The sequence below is a fragment of the Haliotis rufescens genome, unplaced genomic scaffold, assembly GCF_023055435.1.
Source record: "Haliotis rufescens isolate VD_foot unplaced genomic scaffold, xgHalRufe1.0.p SCAF_6, whole genome shotgun sequence".
NCBI lineage: Eukaryota > Metazoa > Mollusca > Gastropoda > Lepetellida > Haliotidae > Haliotis > Haliotis rufescens.
Window position 1 is genome coordinate 51,391,533 of NW_025964334.1, and position 22,703 is coordinate 51,414,235.

The 22,703-nt window shown below is 42.1% G+C and overlaps 1 protein-coding gene across 1 annotated transcript; it reads right to left on the reverse strand.

Moving 5' to 3' along the window:
- Positions 1 to 1,604: 1,604 nt before the first annotated feature.
- LOC125374862 (MAM and LDL-receptor class A domain-containing protein 2-like) lies at positions 1,605 to 22,678 on the reverse strand. Its single transcript, XM_048386543.1, has 23 exons — positions 14,485 to 22,678; positions 14,086 to 14,215; positions 13,329 to 13,620; positions 12,945 to 13,145; positions 12,484 to 12,652; positions 12,069 to 12,166; positions 11,276 to 11,605; positions 10,945 to 11,032; positions 10,608 to 10,760; positions 10,256 to 10,396; positions 9,173 to 9,514; positions 8,121 to 8,252; positions 7,754 to 7,909; positions 7,477 to 7,622; positions 6,783 to 6,984; positions 6,105 to 6,266; positions 5,600 to 5,758; positions 5,180 to 5,314; positions 4,787 to 4,862; positions 4,530 to 4,618; positions 3,521 to 3,614; positions 3,040 to 3,112; positions 1,605 to 1,836 (listed from the first exon to the last, which is right to left on the reverse strand). Exons 1-23 carry the CDS (start codon positions 22,568 to 22,570, stop codon positions 1,753 to 1,755), a joined length of 11,538 nt encoding a protein of 3,845 aa, XP_048242500.1. The 5' UTR covers positions 22,571 to 22,678; the 3' UTR covers positions 1,605 to 1,752.
- Positions 22,679 to 22,703: the final 25 nt, after the last annotated feature.

A 22,703-nucleotide genomic window follows, 5' to 3' on the forward strand; every position in this document is an offset into this window, starting at 1 on the left:
ATCAGGATTATTGGTAATGTGGCCACAATGTGTATTTATTTACACATGTATTTGTTCCCCTATTTAGTAAGCAACTTAGACTGCATTTAATACTTTAATACCAGTTTGTACCTGTTCAAAACAAAATACAATCAAGCAAACAGTGTACAGAAAAGAATTCCTATATTATTTATTCTCACTCCTGTAACCTTGCGGGAATAAATGAAATGTATGCTTTTGTTTGTTTATTTTGAAACATACGCGACTGTCTTCGCAAATGTATATTATAGATATCCCACCTCACTCCTATCCAAGAAACTAACCAGGGGGTTAAATAGTTTCTCTATCACCCCTTAATGAAAATCGTATACTTATCAGGATCAAGGGCACACATATGTTATCATAAAACATATGTTAAAAATTGTTATAAATGTTGGCATAATGGTGAGGCTCATGGGGTGGCCACTTCGAAAAACATCCTCCATTGCATACCTTTACACACTTTCCATGGAATGTTGTATGCAGACTTCTTAGATGTGTGACACATTTATTTTCAGTAGCAGAGACAGGTCTAGATCACAATTTCTATAAGATATGATCGCAATGAAAGTCAAAACGGATGCATACATTCCTTGTTTGTTTAGTGCCGCACTCAGCAATAACCCACCTGTATGTCAGCGTCCTGTAAGTAATCAACTTTGGACCAGACAATTCAGTGATTGATATGGTTAGAATATTATTATCTTACGACAAGTGTACGTGTATGATACCAGCATACGTGTTCGTTTATGTTAGAATAATTCCAACCTGGAATCCCCAATGGGATATGTCTAATGAAAGTGAACGGGTATTGGGTAACCACGAGAAGCCACACTTCAAGTATAACGGAAACTCATACCTTGATACTTTCTAAAAAAATAGAATTTATCTCTTGACATTTATTTAACCGTTTTGCATTTAAAGATTGCTTCTTGAATAAATAACATAAGTATCATTTTTATTTCACTTTCATCCAGGAATGCAAACAGTCGTCAACATCAGTAATGGTGATGATTTGGGTTATGATGCTTACATCAAGACAGCTGAAGTAAATTATTAACTCACTCGCTTTCACACATCTACTCATGACCATAAAATTTATTATATATCAATGTGTGTATATTGGTGTATGTGAAGATGTATTATATGCTACCACATGTGTGATCATTACAACGTGTGCATTAAGATCCCAATGTGTGCAAGCGTAAAAAGTCGTGTTGATAGGCAAAAATAATAATGAAAGCGAGTCTTGGAATCAACTCCGACCAACGAATCCTGGTACAGATAATCAATGCGCCTTGGATCACTGGTTTCACCGCCATACAAAAATATTGAGTGAGTATTCCCTCTGTTATCATACTGCATTCTGTCTTCACTATCCATACACTGGGGGCGGTCGGGTAGCCTAGTGGTTAAAGCGTTCGCTCGTCACGCCGAAGACACGGGTACGATTCCCGACATGGGTATAATGTGTGAAGTCCATTTCTGGTGTCCCCCGCAGTGATATTGCTGGAATATTGCTAAAAGCGGCGTAAAACCCCACTCATCCAATCCACAGACTTTAAGTGACGAAAAACGCAGAGATGTATTTGAAAATGCGTTTATTTCAGAGGAACATTACCACTTGAACAATAACAACATGGTTTTACTTGTAACATTTACAAATTTAGATATCACGGAAAACAATGTTTTAAAGTAAGAATTATATATTTGTAAGCATTGATGACAGGACATTTAAGCTTCGGAGTAGAGTGGGTTGTCGATGGATAGCGATGGGTCTGAGCTGAGGCCTTGAGGCTCAAGATCACTCATTTGGTACTGAAACAAACAAACAAACAAATACTCAGATTAATAATATCAAGAAAGAAAAATGTCAAGAAAATATACTAACACTTGACAGACACATCAGTGAGTGAGTGACTACGTTGCTTAAGCAATATTCCAGCAATATCACGGTGGGGGACACAGAAATGGGTGTCGAACCTGGATGTTTGCCATGGCGAGCGAACGCTTTAACCACAAGGATACCCCAACGCCCTAGTACATTTGGAAATTAATTAGTTGAAATTATATGACTGTAATATTCTCTTTATTATCATTGATTAAGAAATATGGGTAGCTTCTGACATCGCTTAATCTTTGTTGGATGTTTTGACTCATAATAGACAAAAACAATTATGTTGAAGTTATTCTTTGACTGACACAGAATAATTTTGATAATATTGTTCAAGGATTGATTGACACCAGCACATAAAAAAAATATTTTAAAACGTGTTTAAAATACAGTCGATCACTAACAGTCGAAAACATATAGCTTCATCTGGAAATATCATTTATTCAGAAGAAAACTGATTTTTTAATGTTAAATATAATCTCAACACTCTGAATAATAGCTCATATTTGTCCTTTCTTATCGCGATAGCGAGTCTATAATTTATGAAAAAATAGGGGGCACGGCTGGCCTAGTCGTCTAAGGCGCCGCGATTCGCTGTGCAAAGTTGCGTCCCTTGGGCACGCCAGAAACCTATGATTGTGGGTTCGAATCCCGGTTCGCACCGATTATGTTTCTAGGTTTGTCAGCACCATACCCGTGCTCTTGGGTTTCACTGAAGTGGTAAACGTATGAGACCTGCATCACTTCGGGCTTTCCTCCCACATTAAGCTGACACGCCGTGATATAACTGGAATACTGTTAAAAGCGGCGTTAAACCGAACTCACTCACTCACTATGAAACAATAATCAATCATCAAAAGTAGTTCACTATGACGCTCAGATGATAATACGATATAGGACATATTTAGCTTTAAAAAAGCTGTTTCAAGACACAAAAGTCGATGTAGCTCTGTGAGTGGGCTACAATCAATATATACAGCACGTTAAGACCAGTTGTTACGGCCAATAAGCACTCAATGCACGAGTCCGTTTTGTACAAAATTGTCTGGGGTCCTTTTTGATTTCTCATTTCCTTTCAATTTAATTTATTTTGGCTGGCAACGATCTGAGTAAAGTTCATAACTTACGTCAGTTTCTCCGCTCCCGTAGTCATACACAGGGTTGGTTAAGCCTTGATTTCCACTGCCATACAGGAGTTGCCTGAAACAAGAGAAGTTATGGTGTGCAATGTGACAAATGGTAAAATGGGTGAGTGAGCGAATGCATATTGTTATTGCAGTCAGGAATATTCCAGCTATATGACACACGCCTATAAATAATCCGACCTTGACCAGGCACACCAGTGGTTGATATCATGAGCAACAATCCACGCCGTCGGTATACGACAACACACAGTAAGAAAGTGACACATTGTAATCACCCGCATCCCATCTTAGCCAACTCTTACGACAAGAATGGGATGATCGGGACCTAATCTGATCAGGAATCTTCATTTAATTGAGCATGTGGTTTTCACAGAAGTAAAAATTGCTTTGGAAGCATAATTGTATAAGAGTTCTTATAAAGGAAACGTCCCATAATCGTGTTAATGTGTATTTTGGCTCGCACCTGGCCTTTCGACGCCGGTAGAAGAAGAGTCCGCCAACAACGCCTCCCACAGCAAGTAGCACCAGGACAACACTGATCGAGGCCGCCAGGGCAGCTGCAGATGAAGATGGAGAGTAAAAATACCCACATGTTACATGCCCATATTGAGGAGTTACCTGTCCACATTGAGGTTACATATCCATACTTAGAAGATACATGTCCAGTTTTAAAAGGTTTCATGTCCATATTGAGAAGGTTGCCTGTAAACATTGAGGAGGTTATTGGGAAGGTTATATGCTGGATAAAAGGGACAGGTTAGAGACATCTGGGTTGGTTGGTTGGTTGGTTGGTTGGCTGGTTGGTTGTTTAACGCCGCACTCAGCAATATTAAAGCTATATGACGGCGGTCTGTAGATAATCGAGTCTGGACCAGACAATCCAGTGATTGATATCATGAGCATCGATCCACGCAATTGTGATCAATGACATGCATCAACCAAGTCAGCGAGTCTGACCACCCGATCCCGTTAGTCGCCTTTTACGACAAGCATAGTCGCCTTTTACGGCAAGCATGAGTTGCTGAAGACCTATTCTACCCCGGAATCTTCATGGGGCTATTTGAAATTTGATGGTTTGTTTGTTGTTTAACGCCGCACTCAGCAATATTCCAGCTATATGACGGTGGTCTGTTAATAATCGAGTCTGGACCAGACAATCCAGTGATTAATATCATGAACATCGATCCACGCAATTGGGATCTATCACATGCATCAACCAAGTCAGCGAGCCTGACCACTCGTCCCGTTAGTCGCCTTTTATGACAAGCATAGTCGCCTTTTACGGCAAGTATGGGTTTCTGAAGACCTATTCTACCCCGGTGTCTTCAAGGGCCGAAATTTGATGCAGACATTATGAGAAAATAAAGACGTAGTTCTTTGGCACCATCTAATAGGCAAGATCGTCGAGCAATAGGACTCCATGGTTTGGTTATATGGTTTGAAGGCTACCACATGATGAAACACACCCTTACCAGTGTTAGTGGTAGTCTTCTGTACAGAAGCTCGTGTAGGACCTTGGATGTTCTGATGACAGCGCCGACCTCCAAACCCGGCGGGACAGCTACAAGAGACGGTTAGGGATGGGTCAGGAAACAATTGAATACAAAAATAACACATTCAATTTAAATTATTTTTCAATTTAAGATACATATGAAATAAATCATAAAGTGGTAAACAAGACATGATCATAGGTTCCAACTGATTAAAGATTAAGATTTAACAGTCTTACTTGTTGCAAACTGGGCCCTTGTTTCCTGGTTTTACGACGCAAGTCCCTCCGTTCAGGCAATAGTTGGTCGGACATTCTGTAATAACCCAGTTGAGATCAGGTACGAAGACAACAGGAGGATCAGAAAATAAGAAACAGTAGGGTTTACCTCCCCTTTTGCAGTACCCCGCTAGAATTCTCGATACCTTCCAGATGCAAAATATTTCTTGAACGTACAGTTGCATTTTGGGGAGCAAGTATGGTTTTACATTACTACAAGTCTTATTTCATTGGCTTTAGTTTTATCACAAGGAAACCATGAGGACTGAAACAGCTGGCAGGGATTGTGCTATTTCAGGCAGACGTTGTCGCGCCAAACATCACTAACTATAGAAGATCATATTGCGTGTTCACCTCCACAACTGGCGTCATCTTGACCAAATTGGTCACCAATGTTGTGGAAGCATTCGGACTTTCCATTACAGATCATCCATCGACCCATACACTGTCGTTTCTGGAGGCAGTAGAAGCTGCTTTTGGAGCACGTTTCTGAAAGGCACAATATCAATATTATAACAACATACAAGAGTATCTCTAAAAGACATTCACAACGATACGTGTGTGGTTTGATTCAAAGGTTGTTGTCGGGTGATCCATCAAAGCGGGCTTATTTCACTAACGAGGCTTATACTTTTGTGTTATTTGACGTGACTGGGTTGTTTCTATACTCACATGTATGTATCTGGAAGTGTACAGAAAGGGCATTCCAATGTGACGCCACCTACATGACATACGTTCCAGGGTATCATATACATAAATGCCAACTATGCTTACCACACGAGTTTTCATCTGAGCCGTCAGGGCAGTCGCTCACACCATCACAGAGTAGTACGGACGAGATGCACAGTCCGGAACAAGCAAATTTACTATCTGGACACGTGATTCCAGATGTCGTCCGTGACGTGGTTGGTGTGGTCGACGTGACTGTCTTAGCTGAAAAAAACCAAAACATAATTCTTTGACATAAATAATATTTTTTAAGAAACAGTGCTGTTCACTAAACAATCATTCATAGATGCCATAAGGCTTGGTCATTGTGTGTGTGACATTCCAAAACTTTAAATCGTTGTATTGCACCATGCTGTGTTGCTGACAATTTAAGAAGAGCATATGTTCAACATACCAAAGGTATATACACCCAAGGTTTCAAACTAATCTCCCCTAGTTCACCTTCTTAAATGACACGCCACAGGCGTCTGCGTTTCAGTGTTTATACACACCATTTATCGTTATCATCCTCCTGTACAGAATTAAAGTTTTTCCAAATAAAATATCTTACAATAAACTGAATGAGAGATGGTGGGGCAGCTGGCGGGTTCGTCACTTCCATCGGTGCAGTCCTGCACACCATCACAGTGCCAGGTGCTTGGTTGACACTGATTGAGAGGTTCGCACAGATTCTCTTGGAAACTACACACAAGTCCACTGGCTGGCCGAGCCTCTGTCAATCAAATTTGAAAAACAAATGCTCAGTGTTTTGGTCTTGGAGTCCTTGATGGGTTAGAGGATCAATAAAGGAGAATTGGCAGCTCTTTTGGATTTCGCTAGTCATATTTTGCGTTAAGAAACTTGGGTCATTTGGGTCATCGTCAAAGCATATTCAGTACGGTAGTGTTATTCTCCTTGTACAATGATTCTATATCTAGACGCGTGTAATTTTACCACACGTCCGTCTACTTATATCTTTTATTTGTTTGGCGATGGGTGCTACGGGTAGGATAGGATAGTTTTTTTTTTCAAAAACACCAAGTGTGATCACTGATTTTCAGTGATCCATTCCTATAACTTTCACCGTCATTTTGCCATTTACGCCCAATGGAATCTGTTTCGGCGAATAACCCAGAGTGCTTATGCTCTGGCGTTGACGTCATATATCAGTTGCATTATTTACCATTACATAAACTGCTCTATTCCCAGCTCATTTTGCACATAGTTAGGTAGGCACATGCATACTCACTTCCTGTGGTACATTCCGGGGTAAATGTGACGTCATCGATGGCGATGTCAGCAAGTTTGCCAGTACCTCGTTCTGCCTCGAAGATGACCTTAAACCCGAGCGTGTTGCCAATAGGAATGTTGACTCGGGCCCACCGTGCGGCATGGTTGTTTTGCAGCGTCCACACGAGCTGTCGTTGACCTTGTGTATTCACCATGTACACCTTTGGGTGTCAAATAAAAACAGCTAATAAACAGTCCTTGTAACTCCAGTATGGGTATAGATACATAGTGACAGTGGAGAGCGAGGGTTTGCCCTTAGCTTTCTTTACAACACTGGGATGTGCAGACTCAAGGGACTGGGATTTTTGTTAAAAACTGAATATTTTTCCATCACTCCTCTGAAAGTCGGAGCCAAAAGAATATTTGTTTCACAACACAATTATGCCAGGACTGCATGTCCAGCGAACAATGTGTTTTGTTGCAAAACTTGAGGCCAAAATTTTTTTTTCACAATTATCTGGACTATTGAGTGAGTATTGTGTTACGCCGCTTTAGGCAATATTCCAGCACTATCATGGTGTTGGACACCAGAAATGTGCATCACATATTGGACCTGTGTGGGTAGCCTTGTGGTTAAAGCGCCTTTCTTGAAGCAAGCTATTTGTTTGTTAATAATATACTTTCAAAATATCCACATGATTATGCTGTCATACGTTTAGTGGTCCCATGTTAGTTGATCCGTGCATATAGTAGTAGAATCGCAGATGGCACAGCTCGGTGCTGGGAGGGAATTGAGGCGTGGCTATGCTGGCTATGTCTCCAACAGCCATCTTGCTGCTGTCCATGAAGATGTATTTTCCTGGAAACAGAGACAATAAATAAGATCACTGTCTGTTTGATGCATTTAAGTTGAAATCCACAAGTCTACACTGCTACCACAGCTTGTAAAGATATATGTGCGTGGCTTCATGATGCAAGTAGGCTACATACCTCCTGCACGTCGACCATGGTCACTGCCAGGTCCTGTGCCCTTGGTGGGTGTTCGTGCAGCCTGGTACCACTGGGCATCAGTACTGTTGACCGATGTCCATTGACATGTGCTCATCCAGTTCTGGCTGTCAAACGTGCAGTCTCCAAGCTGGGTGGCTGCAACCGATTAATCTTTTATATAATCGACTGGGGTGTTACATGTATCTCAAATTTAACAGTAAATGATTACAACTTTGTAAAACACATCAGGTACATCGTTTTCTACGTTAAAAACAACAACAACAATAACAACAACAATAATAATAATACACATATTCTCAGCTCTGTTGGGAGTATACACGATTTATGTTGAAAATGGGTTACTTACGGCAGTTGCTTGAAAGTTCATCTGAGCCATCGTTGCAGTCGGATTTTTTGTCACACATATTTATGTAGTCCACACATTGGATCTGGTTTGCACATATGAACTGGTTGTCGCCGCACTTTTGTGCTAATGTCCCTGTAAGCGGAGATGAGGATATGCTGACGAGTCCACGATTTCAACACAGGCAAAATGCTACCATCCTATTGTACAGCTAGTTCCAGTCAAATAATGTGTTACACTAATCTGTTGCTCAAATTATAGTTATCAATACAGCTAGTTACAATTGTAATCAGTTCAGAAAACCCATGCTTGTCGTAAAAGGTGACTATGCTTGTCGTAAGAGGCGACTAATGGGATTAGGTGGTCAGGCTTGCTGACTTGGTTGATGCATATCATCGAATCTCAATTGCATGGATCGATGCTCATGATATCAATCACTGGATTGTCGAGTCCAGACTCGATTATTTACCGACCGCTGTCATATAGCTGCAATATTGCTGAGTGTGGCGTTAAACAAGAAACAAACAAACAAACAGTGCAGAAAACCAATTAACGTTGAATATAAGCATCTATGAGCTGATGGACCCAAGTAATTGAAAGGAGTGAGTAAGGGAATCAATGTTATAACAGTTATTTACATCACAGCCCTATTACCAAGGCCTTTAAAATAATGGAGTCTATACCTGGTAAATGGTTACTAGCTGGATCAATATTGCTTGCAATCGGAGCACGATGCGTAGTATCAAGCAAGTCACATGGTCTGTCAACTAGGTTACACACAGTGTAATATACTATCACATCCTGAGTAGTCGGTCCATATCACAAGCGAGGGGTTCTAGGGACCTAATCAGCCCTCGAATTCACAAGGTAGTGACGGAAATGAGTAATCAATGCACGGGGTTGAATAACACAGGCAGAATTAAGAAATATAGGAAGTTGTGGAAGGAAAATGTGGATGAAAATAAACAAGAGTATTGTAACCCCCCTTAACGAGTTGTTTCATTAGAAATAGTAAATTCGAAAATCCTTCCTTTGGGGACCGACGCAATCCTTACCAATCCCACAGTTGTTGAGTGATATGTCATCCAGTGCAATGTCGCCTTGATAACCATTTCCTCTTGTAGCTTCAAAGAGTATTGCGAATTTAGTCCTTGAACCAATGGTAAGATTTGCCTGTTGCCATGGCTGTCCCTGATTTCCGGTCTTTGACCACAGTGAAACGATGCCACCCTGCACTGTCTTAACAAGGACATTGAGCTTCCCGACGTTGGCGCCATACATGTTGTACCAGAACGTCAGCTGGCAGTTGGGACCGCTCTGTGTGTAGATGGAACTCTCAAGAACTGCAGTATCGCCATTACGTAACTGTCCACTGGTCTCTATGTATATGTAATGACCTACAAAATATGAACGTATTGCTTGAATAACTTTGAAAACTTGTGTGACAGTAATGACATCTTATCCATCTACTATGATTACGTAAGGCCGTGAAAGATACATCACCCTACTATCGTCTTGATTTAAAAAAAGCTGTGAGATCAGAACGATATTATTTTGCATGATCAATACTATTTGGTTTTGTACATGAAATAAATCGGTTTCAGACCAATAATAATAAGACTACTACTAGTAGTAGTAGTAGTAACAGCAGTAGTGGTAATAGCAGCAGTAGTAGTGGTAATAGTAGTAGTGGTAGTAGTAGAAACTTAGAGCCATTATGAGACAATACTGATATTTCAATTATACTGCAACGGCTGCTTACGAGAACAAAATATTCTTGAATTAGCTATTGTTGAAATAAGTTTTTTATGGCCTATGATTCGATAACACATCACCAATAAGATTGCTTTGTGACATTGGCCATTGTCTGCAGGATGTGGTAGATTAACATTGTTATGCCAAAATGTGAATAGCCACTAAAAACGGACTTTTCAAACTGTTCCTTTTATTCTCTGTTCATGTTCAAGGGAAAGATGTTCGTAGGTATAACATTAAGGTCACAACAAGATAGTATCTGATTTAGGTTTACTATTGAATGGCTACATTCATATCCACATTATCTTCACATTATGTAAACTTCTTCCGTAACATTTGATAATATTAAGATATTACTGATGTCGTATTCTGATGAAACCCACCATTGCCGGTGCCAAAAGTGTGATCATTGGTAGGCCCCGTGTTGGCACTGGTTGTTTGGCCGGTGTGAGTGGTCCAGTCAAAATTCTCTCCCTTGTCATTCTTCCACCCACACATCCCGTCTTCGAATGTACATGAAGTTCCTGAAATAATTTTTTTTACACAAAACATCAAAGTGTTCGCTGGACATGCAATTGCCCTGAAAAATATGTGTTGTGAAAAAAATAAAAGAACAATCGCAACTTCTATATTGGACAAGCGTCCTTGGGCTAAATATATCAAATAACATTTTGAAAACTGAACTAAATCAATACTTGATTTTCTTCTGACTGATGAGAATTTGATTTTCCTCACCACATGATAATTCATCAGTCTGGTCGCCGCAGTCGTCATGGAAGTTGCACGCCTCATTCCGGCTGTAACAGTTGCCGTTAGTGCAGCTGCGCTGGTTATTCTTACAAGAAGATGGTTTGGTCGGGGGAGGCGTGGCTTGACCGGGGATATACCCTATAACACAGAGAGGGACGTGTCGAAAACCCTGAATAATGCATTTATGTGAATAACTACTATATACACACACATCACGCAGAATATTACTAGAACCATTTCAAAAGAAAATCAAGACTGGGTTATTAATTTTGGACATCTGTTGGTTGCAAAGTTAATATATGGAGGTTGATGAGTGATTTACCTCCTCGTTGGCAACCTGGCGTAAGTGAAACGTCATCAATTGCAATGTCACCATGGTAACCGTTTCCCTTCGTTGCTTCGATCACAACCTGAAATAAATTGAAAACATTAGTGTTCATCACTGAGAATTATTTTAGGTGGGAGTCAGCAATATAATGACCACAACATGGCAGTGATCTGATAACATTCTCCTGGTGAGTATACCGCTTCAGATAATGATCACGTCCTACCGGCTACACATTTACTGATAGGGATAAAAAGTAACATTTCGATTGAACATGGCTGACGTTTGTAACAGAAGCGCCCCATGTCATCAGAGACTATCTTCTTACCCGGTAGTCTCCTGTCCCGCCTTTGTTGTCGAGGGTGTTCTGTGACTCTATCCAGACATCGCCTCTATTTGTTGTGTAGTTTGCGATCAGATACAGCCCAGTCGTAGTGTAGTCGAATCTCTTGTAGATGGTCAGTGCACCAACATCCGCGCCGTTCATGTTGTACCATAGTCGGATCTTTGTGAAATACGAAGCCAATTCCATTAACCAATAGTTTGAAATATAAAGACAAACGGGGGCAAAACCGGAGAATGAACAAAATATCCGAATCATACCACAGGCTTTGAAGGATAGTAATGTCGATGTGAGCCAAAGTACTGTCAATTTATCCTATAAAACAACCGCACTCAAGTTCATAACAACTAGGTGCCATTTCTTATAACTATACAGAATAATGAACACGAAATAGTGAGGGTACCGTTCCAAGTGAATCGCCCAGATTAATGAAACATTGATATTAATTATCATCTTAAAGTTTATATATACAAGTTCCAAGGGGAAATCTACAGAACTGAGTTTCACTGTAATCCTTTTTGTAAGAAGGTTAAAACAAATTAACGCGTCACTCTGCAAAAGTACATCTATATGATGGTGTCCTGTCAAACCAGTGCTTGATAATATGAGCAACAATCCGCGCAGTCAGGGTATGATGACAGGCAATAGATTCTGACTATCCATCATTAAGCATAGCTTGCTGGGGGCTTTTCCAACAGGAATATCTACAGTCCCCAACAATACTTCAAGACGATGCAGATCCTTTAAAGCAACGCCATGACAATAACGCAACACTTACAGCACAGGTGGTAGACGACCCCTTAATGACAAACGATGCGAGTCTGGCCTTGTCTCCTGTCTGGCTTGGTGAGGAGGTTTCAATATACAGATAGTGTCCTGGGGAGAGATATCAACGAAGGTAAGTATAACATAATCATTCTATGATCTGCGTGATAAAAGTGCAGACATACAATACGGTTAATAACACTAAAACTGTTAACAGCAGGTGATTGCAGTTTGCAAGTAGAGATGACATACACTCGTTATAGCTCAAGGTTTAGTAAACAATTCGAGGGACTCGAACAGGGACGTTATCCCATTAAGTTAACAGTAATGAGTAATGTATCGATTTTCGACCATTACTTAGATAACTAGTCACTCATGACCCCTAAATGAATATATAAGATCACCACAACTGGATAAAGAGAACTGACCAGTTGCATGACGCGATGTGTGGTCCACCGATGGTCCAGTGCCTGGGGTCAGTGTGACACCTTGGTGCAATGTCCAGTTGAGTTTGGCGCTGACCTCCTGGGTCCAGGACGAGCAGATGTAATGTTCAAAATCGCATCTTCCTTTGTACAGACTATTACATTGGGTTTGCTGTGAAAGAGAAAGCCAGTGAGTATGCAACATCCTATCCCATACACAACAATGTTTCTCCCTGCAGAAACATGAATGGTACAGATACCAGGAAAGTACCTATAAAGGAACATATGTTTTTAGTGTGATTAACCACTTGCCTACTTCAAAATATTGCCAATACAAGACCATTTAACTTCTTGTGCAGCAAATGGTAAGGTTAATGACGTATGCTTGAAATCTCCTCGGACTGTTCTCTTAGACATATCCTTTTTTCTTAATCCAAAGAACCATGGCATCTTTATGTACTGACCAACTCATCGGATCCATCTCCACAATCGTTGGCGAAGTTGCACTTCTTGGACTGGTCAATGCAGAAGCCGTTGCTGCAGGTCATTTGTGTTGCACTGCATCCATTCGGGGATGGTGTCACTGGCTTACAGTTGATGAAGGACACATCGTCTAGTGCAATGTCACCTCGGTAGCTGTATCCACGTCTTGCTTGAATTACAATCTGCAGGAAGATGTAATTGTTATTTATCCAGTAGTCCAGGCGTATAATGCAAAAGGGCACGCATGATCTTCACATATATCCCAACCCCTTTGAACGTAAAGACACATAGTTAATTGTCACAATCTACAAGGTAGATTGGAAAGAATCATGCCAGCATTATATACACCGACTCTTTGTTCTCACCTGGAAGCTTTGCGAATATCCAAGGAAGATAAGTGCTTTGTTCCACGTCGTCCCATGGACACCACTTGTCGCCCACATCTGCACCATGCTGCTACCAAACTTCATGTACACCTCCAGGGTTCCCAGTGCATTCCCAGACATGAAGTAATAGAACTGCAGTTGACATTGAGGCCCTGTCTGGCTAATTGTGGGAGTGATGATTGTTGTTGTATCCTTGATTGAACCTGGAGAACTGTCTGCCCACAAGAACCAGCCTGTGTTCGTGGCACTGTTGGTGTGGTCATGTGATGGCCTAATTAAGAACATTTATGATGAGTTAACCCTTGAACAAATGGTCAGGACGAGTATCTGTATGTAAACTGATTATGTATATTTTTAATAATCCATTTAACCCAATGATACAAGCTCCCAATACTCGCTGTACCTTTGATACCATGATCTACTGTTCATGGTATGGAACCTGAACAACATATCAGTACCTGACAGATTTTTGAAAGATTCAGTTTAGTGTAAAAAGGATTCCTTCCATATCACCCTAACATACTGACACATTACATACAAACTGTTTACAATCAGATTGCGTTCCTCTTTTCACCAACTGATTTCGGGATAATGACATCGCATTCAAACGTCATTGAAGAAAACAAAAAATGATATGGATGAATGTGCAGTGTGTATTTCGTGATAAGCATTGTTCCTATTAGCACCTTCTCAGTTATAGTTTTGTATACTCCATGAAGGTGTCGCGAGAACGTACCGGTATTGGTCATTCAGTATGGCCCCGCCGTAAGTATCTTGCCAGATGTATGTCTGCCCAGGAACAAGCTCAGTCTCGTTGATATGCCAGTTACCCATGTTTCCTGACTCAAAGGTGGTTGTTGCAGCAACTAAGACAGAAAGTGCTTGTTGATCTGATCTTCTACATGAGATTTGCAGCTACATGAGAGGCGGGGCTTGTCTCCACCATCCCCGAATGAATGTTACAATCTCTTTTTCTTCTTTGTCATTAAATCGGTCGGTGTGTTATTTGTGAAGGATTTGTCAATTATTGTACAAAAGAGACCTTCTCCAAAGTAATATTTCTTGCCATTTTCACATTATCATTAAAATGCAATAAATAAACACATTCAAGTTACAACCATAACTGCATACTTACCACAACTGGATTCATCTGAGCCGTCTGGACAGTCTTTTCGGAAGTCGCACACTTTTATCTTGTTTATGCATTTTCCACTAACATGGCAGTTGAACTCTTTGTTCAGATCACAGGAATGGGGGGCTGTGGTTGGTGGGGTCAGTGTTGTCCCAGTCACAGCAGGACGAGGAGCGTCTGGCAGAGATTGTCCCGAGTATTGACAGTCTGGTGTGAAGGATACATCATCAATGGCAATGTCACCTGAGTAGCTGTCTCCGATTTTGCCTTCAATGATAACCTGGAAGCTGTTGGAACTATTAAGAGCGACGTCGTCCTGTAGCCAGGCTGCACCTTGATCACCGGCCCTTGCCCAGACAAGGTTGGTAGGTGTTCCAGAGTTGTAAATTCTGGTGTAGATGTTGAGCTGCTTGACAAACGTCCCATACATAAAATAGCTGAACCTCATACGGCAATTCTTCCCTGCTGTTGGACTGAATGTTTTAGTCATCAACCATGTCTTGTCATTATACTTGTGCGGTTGTGAGGCTTCCATATATAAGTAATGCCCAGTTGCTAATCCGGTAGTGTGATCCCGATCTGGCCCACTGTTATATGAAGGTGTGCTGCCGTTCCAGCGGATCCAGTCAAAGTTATCATCAAGTCCATTTCTGCCTTGAAGTAGATCCCCAAAGCCATGCTCAAAGTCAAACTTCTTGTATGTTGAACAGTCTGGATCTGTTTCATCGGAACTGTCCCCACAGTTGTCTGTAATGTCACATTTCCTACTTAAGCTGACACAAGCCTTATTTGTGCACTTGAACTGAGTTGCTAGGTTACACGATGGTTGGGGAAGGGGGCGTCCACAGTCTTGGAACTGGAATTGATCCAGTGCAATTTTTCGCTGGTAGAAATAGGGACCGACCACTTCAAATTCCAATGTGAAGGGAGACTGTCTTCTACCAATTCCTACTGTTGTGTGTTGCCATGTCTGTCCATGGTCTGTGTTGTCTTGCCATAGCTTTGATTTATCTCCCTTTTCGTAGATGGAGAGAGTAAGATGAGTGGTAAATCCTGATCCTTGGATGTAGTAGTAGAATTGAAGCTTGCACTCGGAACTGGCTCCATTGTAAGTTGGACTTGTAAAAACAGCATTGTTCCCACTCGGATGAGCTGATGTCTGATCATGAATGAATACAAAGTATCCCTTAGGGTTGGATGTGCTGTCAACCGTTGGAGCCATAGCTGGTACACTCGCTGTTGATGCCCCTGAAGCCCTCTCCCAGTTGAATTTGTCTTGGTGAGCGTTAAGCCAACCACACGTATCCGTGTCAAAACCACACGTGATAGGGCAGTTTTGTTCGTCAATGCCATTTGGACAATCAGGGGTAAAGTCACATGTCTTGGTTGGAGGGATGCACGATCCATCACTACAGGTGAACTGGTTGTTAACACATGGAGTTCCAGTGTAGTTAGCTGGTGGTGTAAATGTTTGGTACTGTGTAATTCCTGTAACTGGAACATTTGTGGTTGGTGGAGCAGCACCACAGCCAGGTGTGAATGTGATATCATCTATTGCTATGTCACCTTTGTATCCAACACCAACCACACCTTCAATGATAGCTTCATATGGTGTGGAACTTTGGAAGCTTACTTCTTGTCGCAGCCAACTGTTTCCTTGCTCACTGGTTGTTGACGACAGAAGTTTTGTTGCCTGGAAAGATTTCTGATAGACATTGAGGGCACCAATGTTTGCTCCATACATGTGGTACCAGAATCGAATGGCACAAGGCCCGTTTGTCTTTGGCAGAGCAAATATGATTCTTGCAGTGTCGTTAGGCATTCTTGGGGGTGATGATTCAATATACAAATAGTAGCCTGTGGTTGAAAGAGTTGTATGATCGTTGCTTGGTCCTGTCAGGAATGACATTGTTCGTCCACGTTGTCTGGTCCAGTTAAAGTTGTCGTTCATATCCTGAATCCACCCACATGTGCCTTGTTCAAAATCACATCCATAGTAAGCATTGCAGTTATTCACGGATTCATCCGATCCATCACAGCAGTCTGTTTGATAGTCACATTTCAGGTTTTCTGGTACACAGTGCCCACTGGCACACTGGTACTGTCCAAGAAGGCACTGTCCCTGAGGCAACGATTCTCCACAACTGACGAATGCCAGATCATCGACTGCAATGTATGAAACTGAGCTTGAGGTTGCAACAGCCTCAAACACAAGCTGGAAGTCTGAGGAGCAGACTGGTAAATTTACAGTGACATTGTACCAGTTGTTCAACGGTTTTGGACTGTTAGGCATTTGCCAGATATGTGCATCAATTCCTCCTGTCCTTAACAGCAGACTGAATGATGAGAATTCCCATCCTCCTAAAGCATACCAAAATGTTATGCTACATGTAGGTCCGCCTTGACTGAAAAGAGGACTGACAAGCTGCGCCTTCTCCTGGGATTTTCGCCCTGAATTACTTACAACTGCATAATGGCCATTACTTTGTCCTGATGTGTGATCACCGCTAGGTCCGGTTTTACTTGCTGGGTTTCCATTAGTACCTAGTGTCCAGTTGAATGTTGATCCTGCAATTTGGTTTGTCCATTGACAGAAGTTGCCTCCCTCAAAACTACATGTATAAGGACAGGATGCTTCATCGCTTCCATCTGAGCAATCTTTTCTGAAGTTGCAGGTTGATCCTGCCTTGACACATTGCTTCCCATCTTTGCATTGCTGTTTACCAAACCCACACGGACCAGGCGTTGCTTGAGACACGGGAAGAGTAACTCTGTTTGCAATTTGACACCCTGGTGTAAATGATACATCGTCAAGTCCAATGTCTCCAAGATAGCCGCTGCCTCTCGTCGCCTCAATGACAATTCTGAAATTCTGCTGACTGGTAAGGACAAAACTTGCATGATTCCAGGCATCATCTTGGGAGTTACTTCTCATCCATATGGGAATTCTACCTCCAACGTCAGCCGTTTGCTTGTATACTGTGAGAGAATTGATGTCTTTACCAAACATGTGATAGAAGAACCTCATGCTACAAGAGCCCGATGTTGTTGCCTGGAAGATAGGACTCATAATTCTTGCAGTGTCATTTGGTTTGCGTGGACCCGATGTTTCTATATAGACAAAGTATCCAGTCTCATTACCATACGTGTGGTCAGAATCTGGACCAGTGCCAATCGTCATTGTTCTTCCTCTAGTTCGTTGCCAGTCAAAGTCATCTGTTTTATCTTGGATCCAGTTACACATGTCCTGTTCGAAGTTACAGCGTTCCACATAGTTTGAACAGCTCGATTCATCAGACCAGTCTCCACAGTCATTCTGGAAGTCGCACAGAGAATTCTGATCAACACATGATCCACTCTTGCAGTGGAACTGATTACTTGAACATGAAGCCATTTGACTACCAATAGCACACTGAGTGAATGAAATGTCATCTATGGCCATATCGACAGATTTCTGGAATTGAGTAGCCTCAAACAACAGACGGAATCCAGGTCCTCTTGCGCCTGTTCCAACTGTTACATTGACCCACTGATTGCCTTTGTCACCAAGTGCTGACCAGATCAAAGTCTTTCCTGTCTTACTGTTCACTGATGCACCTGGATCAAGGAGAAACAATCTCATTACTCCTCCTTGATTGCCGTTCTTAAAGATCCAGAATGTTACTTGACATCCACTTGATAGTTGTCCATAAACCGGAGACATCATCGCCGCATCTCCAAAGAAGGATCCTAGAGAAGAGTCGACAAACATGTACCAGCCAATTCCAGATAATCCTAGAGTATGGTCATGAGATGGGCCTGATACAGCTGATGGTGTGGACCCATTATGCCTTTCCCATTTGTATCTTCCCACGCTGAGTCCAGCCACAGTCCAGCCACAGAGACCTGTCTCAAAGTTACATTTTCCACAAAGAGACTCATCAGAACCATCATTGCACTGGGCAATAAAATCACATACTTGAGTTGATGATATGCACTGATTTCCGATGGAACACTGGAACCTTCCAGCACCACATGGGCTTTGTGTTGAAGGTGTGGAAATGCCTGGTTGAACTGTGGGGAATGATCCTGTGTAATTAGTACAAAGCGGAGAGAAAGTGATATCATCAATGGCTATGTCACTGAAATAGCTCTTGCCAACGCTTGCCTCAATGACTACTTGGAATGGAGTTGCAGAATAGAGTGGAATCTCTGTCCTGGACCAGAAGTTACCTATCTCTCCTTGTCTCATCCATTTTCTCATTAAGGGTCCATTAACAGAGGCTCTGGTATAAACAGCTAGTGATGCTACATCTTTTCCATACATTAGATAGTAGAAGCGCATGGTGCAATATGGTCCAGTTGTTGATGGTCCAAACACCATACTAGCCATTCTCGCTTTCTGGCCTTGTTTCCTTGGGGATGATGTTTCGATGTACATGTAATGTCCGGAAATTGTGTTTAATGTATGATCTTTTGATGGACCAGTCTGTGCTGAAGGTGTCTGGCCTGAGCGACGCGACCAGTCAAAGTCATCATCCTTCAACTGTGTCCACATACAGATGCTTCTTTCAAAGTCACAGCTTTTGTAGCGTGCAGCACAAAGTGTTGTTGCTTCATCGGATCCATCTCCGCAGTCATCAGTGTAGTCACACTGTCTGTTTGTATCTATGCAGGCGTTGTTGTTACAGTGGAACTGGGCTGAAGTATGGGTACAGGATTGTGGTGTTGGGATTCCACAGTGCTGGAACTGAATATCGTCAATAGCAATATCTCCTAGAACACTATAAGTTCTTGCTGCCTGGATGACGATCTGGAAAGGTCGGTTCATTCGTCCAATGGGTACTATTTTTTGATACCATCTGTTGCCATGATTTCCTGTCGTGTACCATATCCTAGTCCGTAGTGTCCCTTCTACTTGATACACAGTCATTGTTCCTATTCCACTACCATACATGTGATACCATAATGACATCTGGCATGTTGATGCCGATTGTTGTAAGACAGGACTGGTGAAATCGGCCCGTTGATACCTGCTTCCATTAGAAGCATCCACATACATGTAATAGCCTGATGATGAGCCCAGAGTGTGATCAGTTGAAGGACCAGTGTTGGAATCCGGTGTAGCGCCATGGTAACGTGTCCATGTGAAACCTCCATTAGCCCTTGAGACCCATTTGCAGGTACCATTATCAAAGTTACAGTTGTAGCCACACGCAGTTTCTTCTTCTCCATTTGGACAGTCAGAATTAAAGTCACATACATGGGGAGTACTGACACAAGTTGAGATAGTTGGACATTGGAATGCACAGTTCTGGAATGGTGTAGGGGTAGGGATGGCATTGCAGGCACCTACTTGTAAAACAACGTCATCAATAGCCATATCACTCAAATAACTGCGCCCAACTATTCCCTCAATGATGATTCTGTAGTCAACTGTTTGATTTTGGATTGTCAATCGTGTCAGATACCACTGTGTTCCAGAAGTGGCCTTCTGCACTGTTTGCAGATTTTGTACTGCGGCACCATTTGGCCAAAGCTTGATATTAAGAGATCCCATTCCTGACCCATACATGTTGTACCAGAAGGAAAGACATCGTGTCACATTACTGAAAGCTGTAGATACAAGCCAAGCTTTGTCACCTTGTCTTCTTGGACTAGAGGCTTCGATGTAGGCGTACGTCCCATACCGTGAGTTTAATGTGTGATCTACACTAGGGCCAGTTCCTGAAGAAGATGTAGCACCCTTGCCTCTTATCCAATCAAATGTGTCATTCTTTCCATAGTTTTGCCAGGTACAGAAGTCGTTTTCGAATGAACAGTCACCTTCAGGAGCACATGGTACGGACTTATACATTAGATCATCGATTGCAATATCACCCTGGAATCCATTACCGACTATGCCTTCAAACGTAAATTGGAATTGGGTTGTGCTTCGCAAATTCACCTGTGCAATGAGCCAGTCAGTATTGATATTTCCACTTCGTGTCCAGATAGGAGTCCCTAAATTATTTGCTTGTCTCTGATATACATTTAGAGTTCCCATTGTTCGCCCATTCATATTATACCAAAACTGAAGACAAGATCCAGAAGTTGGATCGAGAAGAGGACTATCCAGTCTTGCCTTGTCACCACGCCTTCGTGGGGATGATGTTTCAATGTACATGTATGCACCTTCTGGAGTTCCAAAGGTGTGGTCACTTGTGGGTCCAGTTCCTAAACTAGTTGTTCCTCCATTGTGTAATGTCCAGTCAAAGTTGTCAGAGTACTCCTGAGTGTAACCACATGTTCCTTCTTGGAAATCGCAAGAAACTTGAGCTGGACAGTGGTCACTGTTCATGGATATATCATCAATGGCAATATCTCCTACATACCCTGACCCAGCAAAACCTTCAATTACAATAGCAGTAGACCCTGAAAAGCCCTTCAAGAATATCTGGGCATATTTCCACATTTGTCCTTGATCTCCAGCTCGTGTCCATAACCTGGTGTCTCTTCCTCCATTCCTGGCATACACATTCAGTCGATTGATATTTGCGCCATACATGAAGTACCAAAACTTAAAGCAGCTCCCTTGTGAGGATATTACCCATGTTGAACTGATCAATCGTGCTGTACTATTGGGAGCTTTGGATGAAACCTCAGTGTACATGTAATGTCCCTGATAATCCCCGCGAGTATGATCAGCTGTTGGACCTGTGTTTGATGAGGATGTTCTACCTGCATGTCTTGTCCAATCAAATTTATCAGTCTTGTCTTGACTCCAGTCACAAATGTTCATTTCAAAGTCACAGTCAATTTTCGTTGGTGGATAGGTTGCTGGTGAGGTCACAGTCGTTGGTGTCGTCATTGTAGTTGTGGCACCATAGCATCTGTAGTTGGACACTGTTATGTCATCAATGGCGATATCGCCAGTGAAGTTTCCACCATACACTCCTTCAAATACGACATCGTAGTCTGAGCCTTGGTTCACGTTGACCTGCCCCAGTTTCCATAGGTTACCTTGATTGCCAGACAAAGACCACATGAGTTTGGTGTTATTTGATGCTACTGATTGCGTGTTGACATTGAGAGCTCCAACGCCTGATCCATACATGTGATAGTAGAAACGGACACAGCTTCCAAAGGAACTTGTTGCATGAAGATGTTCACTGACAAGTCTTGCTTTCTGTCCTACTATCCTATTGGAACCTGATGTTTCAATGTACATGTAGTACCCGGTAGTTGTACCTTTAGTGTGATCAACCCTTGGTCCTGTTGCCGCGCTGGGTGTTCCACCATAGTCTCTGAGCCAGTCAAAGTCATCCCCTGTTTGAATGTTTATGTATCCACACATGTCCACTTCAAAGTTGCAGTAGCCGGGAGGTGAACAGCCACCATCCTCCCATGCTATGTCATCTATAGCAATGTCACCTGAATATAAAGATCCTCGTACTGCTTCGATTTGAATTTGGAATGGTTTATTGTGAGCGTTAACCATTACGCTGGCCCGTCTCCACATATTCCCTTGGTTTCCATTTAAGTACCATAACTGGCTTCTGAATGTCCCATTTTGCTTTTGGTACACGTTCAAACTTCCAACGCTAGTTCCATACATTTGGTACCAGAATGATAAACAGGTTGTAGAGTAGTATGTATATGTACCGACGGCGCCTTTGTGACCATTATACATCGGACTGATAAGGACAGCACGGTCTCCTCTGACCCTTGGAGCAGATGATTCAATAAAAGCAAAGTGACCTGTATTAGACCCAAACGTGTGGTCATATGTAGGGCCAGTTCCAAGCGATACAGTTCCATTGCTACCAATCGACCAGTCAAACTCATCTTGAGTAGATTGTTGCCAGTTACAGTATCCATTTTCAAAGTCACATCCTCGAGGTGTTGGACATGCCCCCTTTATTATACCAATGTCATCAAGAGCAATGTCTCCTTGATATCCAGACCCCACGGTTCCTTCAATGTATACAATATAATTTATGCTTGAAACCAGTGTTCTCTGCCCCTTGATCCACTTATCACCTTGGGGCCCTGACTTTGACCAGAACACAGAGGAGTTGGAGTCTGTGCTTAGACGGATGGTGAGGTTTCCGATAGTAGGCCCGAACATGTAGTACCAGAAGCTTAAACAGTGTCCATCTGATGGTGTTGGTGGCAGTAGCGGACTCTGTAATCTTGCAATGTCTCCCTTTCTTCTTGGGGAAGATGTCTCAATAAAGATATAATATCCAGATCTCTGTGTC

Bases quoted from the DNA above. Each gene is read 5' to 3' on its own strand.
- LOC125374862 (XM_048386543.1), bottom strand. From the start codon at position 22,570: ATGTTCGGGCCTACTATCGGAAACCTCACCATCCGTCTAAGCACAGAC. The intron at 12,653-12,944 runs GTCAGTACATAA...TCTCTTTCACAG, and splicing joins GAGATGGATCCGATGAGTTG to CAAACCCAATGTAATAGTCT. The intron at 6,985-7,476 runs GTATGACAGCAT...TGACACCCAAAG, and splicing joins CTAACATGGGACCACTAAAC to GTGTACATGGTGAATACACA.